This window comes from Formica exsecta, unplaced genomic scaffold, assembly GCF_003651465.1.
Source record: "Formica exsecta isolate Colony F162 unplaced genomic scaffold, ASM365146v1 scaffold4, whole genome shotgun sequence".
Lineage (NCBI taxonomy): Eukaryota > Metazoa > Arthropoda > Insecta > Hymenoptera > Formicidae > Formica > Formica exsecta.
Window position 1 is genome coordinate 1,162,080 of NW_021851238.1, and position 5,798 is coordinate 1,167,877.

The window sequence follows — 5,798 nt, forward strand, 5'->3', positions numbered from 1 at the left end:
TGGAGCGGGCGAAGAACCGGCCGTTCCACTGCAACATCTGCGGCAAGGGTTTTGCCACGGAGTCCAGCCTCCGTACTCATACGTCGAAGGTCAGTCATGTATGTACCAAATCCGACGTCCAAATTCGCAAAAATTCGCTAAAAATTCACGCGGTGCCGGTATATTAACCGAATGGGTTGAAAATAAATGGAAGGAGGAAGAGATCGATCGATATCGATCTTTTTCGACAACCACGCGTAAATACTTTCGCTAATCGCTCCTCTAACGATCGATAATCTTGCATTAACTCTTTCTCGCGCGACACGTTCAGTTACTCGTACGCACGCACATGGTGGTGGTGGGTTCACGCTTGCCTCGATATTCTCTGTAGATGGATTCCCGTTTAAGCGCTCTTTGTGTATCCGCCGTTTCCTTTGTTCCGTTTCGAGGGCTCCCTATATAATCGATGCGTCTCGAGCAGGTTAAAATAGTTGTCGGAGATGCAGCCGACGTGTCGAGCTTAAAACTGGCAAACGTCAAACTTGAGAATAAAACATTCAGATTTATCAACCTAAATTATCGCGCCATCAATTCTAGTCTTCCTATTGTAAATAGCGTATTTATTTTATCAATAACAATAAATCGCGCGAGTGGCTTTGAATAGTTTCTTTGGGATCCTACGCAGCTTGCTTGGGCTTGCTTTTGCCTCTGAATTATCATACGATCGCTTATCATTATGAAATCAACGTTACACGATCCGAGAAAGCCGAAGAGAGATTATCATCTGGGAGAATTTACAGAAATGTATTTCAGCGATTATTAAATAGAAACAAGGCAGAACCGAATCTGAAGAAACTGATCATGACTAATAAACGATATCCTCATACAGAAATTTGGTGAACAAAGATGTCACAAGGGGTAAACAGCCCTTTAATACGTCATGAGTGACGCGGACTGCTGGGATTTTCTCATACGAGTCGTCGTGAATGAACAATCGTTGTTTACACACGTACGGGTTCCACGGTGGCCAAGGGTGCGTGCCACCGACCGGTTATTAGAGGGCCAGAGGTTTAAAAAAAAAAAAAAAAAAAAAAAAGAGAGAGAAGCAGGAAGTCCACTCTGAATAAAGAATTTGTAATTAAAAACATACAAAAAAAAAAAAAATGCAAAAAAGTAACGCGCATTCTGATTTGGGAAAAAGACCGCGACCCCCCATGCCCGTTAATCGAATTCACCCCTCGCTCGTGTGGAATCGCGACGCGTAGCTATTACCAGCGGAATCTTGTATCGTGGGGCAGTTTTTTTGCCATCGCCGCCCCACCCGACCGGCAACTGAATTTCTCAACCCTTTCGCCTTCCGCGCCGGGCACATGTCTCAACTAAAAAACGTGGGAAGGCATCTGTCGCGAGGCTCTTTTTCCGCTCCTTCGTGCATCTCCTCCTTTTCTCTTCCTTCGTTTTCTCCGCCGCGAGAAAAGACATCGAGTCTCGTCTCCCCCTTAATTATGCCGACTGTGTTATATAACAGTTCGTAAAATAGCATTTTTTAATAATAAATTTGTCTTGACTGTAAAATGAAAATGACAGTATTACGTCGGGAAGTCCTCGGGGAATTAAATGCTGATAAGAAGTGAACGAACATGTATATTTAGGATGTAGATTGTTGTCATTTTTCCAAATGGTTTGAATCGCGGAATCAGGTGCGGCGCGTCTAGGCTCACGCGTGTTTAATCCGTTCACACGTTGGGGATGCCCCGGTAATAAATATCGTTCTTTTAACACCCGGCTTATCGGGCTCCTCTAATTGAAACCTAATCCACGGCTAAAGCTTTCAGATTATCCCCCTCCGTCGTTTCCCGCACGACCTCGATAAATCTGCCGTGAAGTCACGCCGACGGTCCCTGGTCTTACCGACAAACCCCCGTCCGATTATTTTTTTTTTTTTTCTTTTCTGAAAATGTACAGTTATGAAGAATGAAACGACGCATAATGACGACCCCATTGCCGCTGTTTTTTTACGCGCCTCGCGATAATCCTCGTAATAGTGAGAATGTTTTTTGCAGTCGAGTTATTTAATCCCTCGTTTGTTGGAATAACGAACGAAGCTTGATGAATTTTCCAGCGGTAGGGCTCGCCCCTTGCGAAATTATTCCTGAATGGCAGACTTACGCGCGTGAGATCAATGCAACTAGATTAAATATTAATACGAAATATGCATCGAGCTAAACGAATCATATACATCAAGCGAGAACGGCCGCGTTGTCCAGTCTTTTGGCAAAAATATCAGAGTACACGTACATAACTCGCGCTAAATGAGGAAAAAAGCTACGGGAAGAAATGGGAAAGGCGCGGAAGAAGGAAAGGAACGAGAGAAGAACGCTGAGAGAGAGAGAGAGAGCGGCGAAGTAATTAAAAGCCGCCGGCGTGAGCGCGACAGAAACAGAGTACGCCCGCTGGAAATAAAACGAAACGAAACAAATGGAGAGCTCGAGCCCATCTTCCGCGGCTAATCGAATTTTCGCCGGGGCAGATTTCTTGAAATTGTTTTCGCTATTTCCAGACCGCGCCTAGCCGCCCGTTCTCCTCGTGCCGGCTACTACCCCGATAGCTAATGGATCGTTGTAAAAAAAAAAAAAAAAAGAAAAAGAAAAGAGAGAGAGAAAAAAAGGAAGAAAAAGAGAGAAGCAACCGAAATATGAGAGAGTTCGAGACGCAGAGAAAGCGAAGAGGAAAGAGAAACGGCTCACGGAAGTACGGCGGAGAGTAAGGGGAAATGAAAGAGTTACGCTCCAGGTCGAGGCCTGGCGTGTCGGCGAAACATTATCCCGCTCTAAGAAAGACAATACACCCGGAGTACAATATTATAATAGGCCGGAGCGTAAATGTATTATAGAGAACGATCGGTAGCCCGGGCATAGAAACTCGTCTATGGTACCTACACACCACCTCGTTCTCTTCCTCCTCCTCTCTCCATGTATCCTATTAACTGTTATCCTCTTCCCGCTCGGCTCGGAACAGGGGCGGATCATCGCGACGATACACCGCCGCGATATGTCTCCGGTTAATACGCCCACGATCCTAAATCCCGCATGGCCGATCGACGAGAGAGTGTGTCTCCGCATCGAAATTTCCTTCTCGTTAATCAAGGTATAGAATCTCGCTCGATCTCGTCTAATACATTTCTCGCGAACGAGTTTTCTCCTTTATCTTCGCTATGAGATTTTTGCTTCGAAAGATTCGTCCGAATGATTGAGAGAGAGAGAGAGAGAGAGAGAGAGAGAAATGGGATGTAAATTTGCCTGTAAATTAGAAAACAAAATTACGAAACGATTCGCTAAGAGTTTTGCAAATTTAGCCGGCCCTGATCTCTCTCTTCGCTCTCTTTCTTTCTCGTGTTTCTCAGCCACTTTCACGTGGCGCGCAGCCTTCGTATTTATCCGTAGTTTAGCGGTACACACAAGGGATGAATGTCGTGCAACACGATACAACCCTCTTTACTCCCGTCTCGTGGACCTTCCTCGCGTATCTTTCGACCTTCTTCTGACTCACCTCCGGGGTCTTCCCGTCATCCCTCTCAGAACCCTCCCCCGCCCCTCTTCTTAATTGCCCCGACGCGCGGCTCGGTAAAAACTCGTTAGACATTAGATTTATTTTCTCTCGCCAAGGGGTTTTACCCCTCTCCCTTGCCGTAGTAAAAACCGCGCGGTGATTGTGTATCTCGTTTTGTGATGCCAGATTTTTTTCCCCTTTTTTTTTACACGCACCATCGTTGTTCGTCGCGGATTGATCGCCTGCAATAAATGTAAATCCGTTGTTTGTTCGGGGAGGAAGGGAGAGAGGGAGAGATTTTCAACCGCTTATCGCGTCGTATTTTCACCGATACGGGGCGCTAATTAATTACCATGTTCGCGGTATTTATACGCAGTGTTTCTTTTTTTTTTTTCTTTCATTCCTTCCGCGAGAGCGTGCACACACGATCGGTATATGAATACCGATACTCTTGATATACTCTTGAAAATCTAAACCTGTGACTGACGATTTATTGGTATCACATTAATTCAGATTGATCTCTATTTCATGCTGGTCTCTTTGTCGCAGTGTTCGAAGTACCCATGGCAACGATTAAAGGTAAAACGATCGGGTCAATATATGGGAGAACCCATGGGAATTCCTTTCGACTGTAATTTCAACTCGTTTCGCGGCGCGTTTACATGCGCGTTCGTCGCACATGTAAAATTGCGGTCTTCAATTTTCATTATAATAATCAATTCGCGCAAGACACATACATGCACACAGACATACATTTATAATATATACACGCATTGCTGCCAGTTACGTGGTTTTCTCGAAACGCGTGAAATTATGATAGCGTTATAGCGCGAAATTATGTTGACGCGTCTCGCATTTTTTATGCGTCTGATAAACGTTACCTATTTAATTAACGACGCGTCGCGTAAAATTATATGTTATAGACTGAATTGCTGCCTAATTGATCTCATGTCGCGAAGATTGTGAAACGATTACAAGCCGGCTCTTATTCCTTTTTTTTTTCCTGTGTCACGATCATGAGTACGCAATTCGATATTGTTTCATGTCGCAGCAGTCATGAATTGCAACAGTCATGGAGATGTATGATGATGTATCACCGAAGAGTCATATGTCCGTCGATCGCAGCTAATTACCGCTTCTTAATTTCGGACCGTTCTTCTAATTAAGCAAGATTCACACTCTACTCTCCAAATCCTTTTCAGTTCCTGTCTCGAATTCCCAATACGGTCTCTCACTCTCTTTCTCTTTTTCTCTCCCTCTCCCTCTCTCTCTCTTTCTCTCTTTCGTCGGTAAACATCACCGGCTGGCGAATCTCCAGAAGGACTTTTCGCTCTTTGTCCCTTTTGCGGCATTAAAATAGAAAAGTGAGACGGCCTTTCGCGGCAGAACGGTTCGTAAATCGGATCGCTCTTACGAGATCTTGTACAGTCTCTTGATTTTTTCGTCCGATATCTTTCATAGCAATTTTCACATTCATCTTGGTTTCTCTCACGTATACGTCTTTTAAATAATATCTCTTTTGATATATATGTCGCTTTTAGAGAATATAATATCTCAACATTTATCGCAATTTTCACGTCATTTCGAACAGTTTTACATTTAGAACTATTTTTTCTTCGTGTAATCTTCATTTTCGCGAGTCCATTTTCCGATCGCGCCCCTTGAGTTCTTCTTTGCTCTCACCCCGCGGTGTTAAATTTTTACCCCGCCTCCATGGCTCTCTCCCTATTTTTTTCTCCATGCTCGATCAGCAGCGCGGACACTAATGAAATCATTCCCGTGGCATTTCCGATAGGGTGGGATTTGTACCCCCATTGTACCGACCGCCCTTCGCGCTCCTTTTTTCCGCTCGCCTAGTCGAACGCGTTCGTGACAGATCCGGGTCTCCTATTGGCACAACACGAAGGGTGCTCCGTCGACAACCCTCGTTAGATAGACTCGCTTTTTTTTTCTCCCTCATTCTCGCCTCGCATTATTCGTCAGCGACCGATTTTCGCGTGCGCGTGTTACACACGAATTACGCTTACAACGCGCGACTCTTGGAAATAAATTAATAACACGGGATGGCGATGAAGAACGAGTCACGGGGTAGCTAACGACGCATATTAATTTCTATTGATCGCATATATATGTCGTCCATATTTTTTTTTGCGCCGAAAAAGGAAACATTGGACTGTGAAGAGGGATGAAGAGAAAATGAGTGTAAATATTAAATTACTGAATAGGATTATATTTTTTTGCGATAAAATTATATCCTTGAATAAAAAAAA

At 44.3% G+C, this 5,798-nt stretch overlaps 1 protein-coding gene across 1 annotated transcript in view; it reads left to right on the forward strand.

Annotated features, from left to right (window-relative positions):
* LOC115240009 (Krueppel homolog 1) overlaps positions 1-5,798 on the forward strand; it is a 114,928-nt gene that overhangs the window by 84,170 nt on the left and 24,960 nt on the right. The window contains exons 5-6 of the mRNA XM_029814930.1: positions 1-89; positions 4,078-4,107. The exon at positions 1-89 is cut by the window's left edge and continues 5 nt beyond it. Of these exons, the coding sequence (XP_029670790.1) occupies positions 1-89; positions 4,078-4,107 (119 nt within the window). The remainder of the gene's footprint in view (positions 90-4,077; positions 4,108-5,798) is intronic.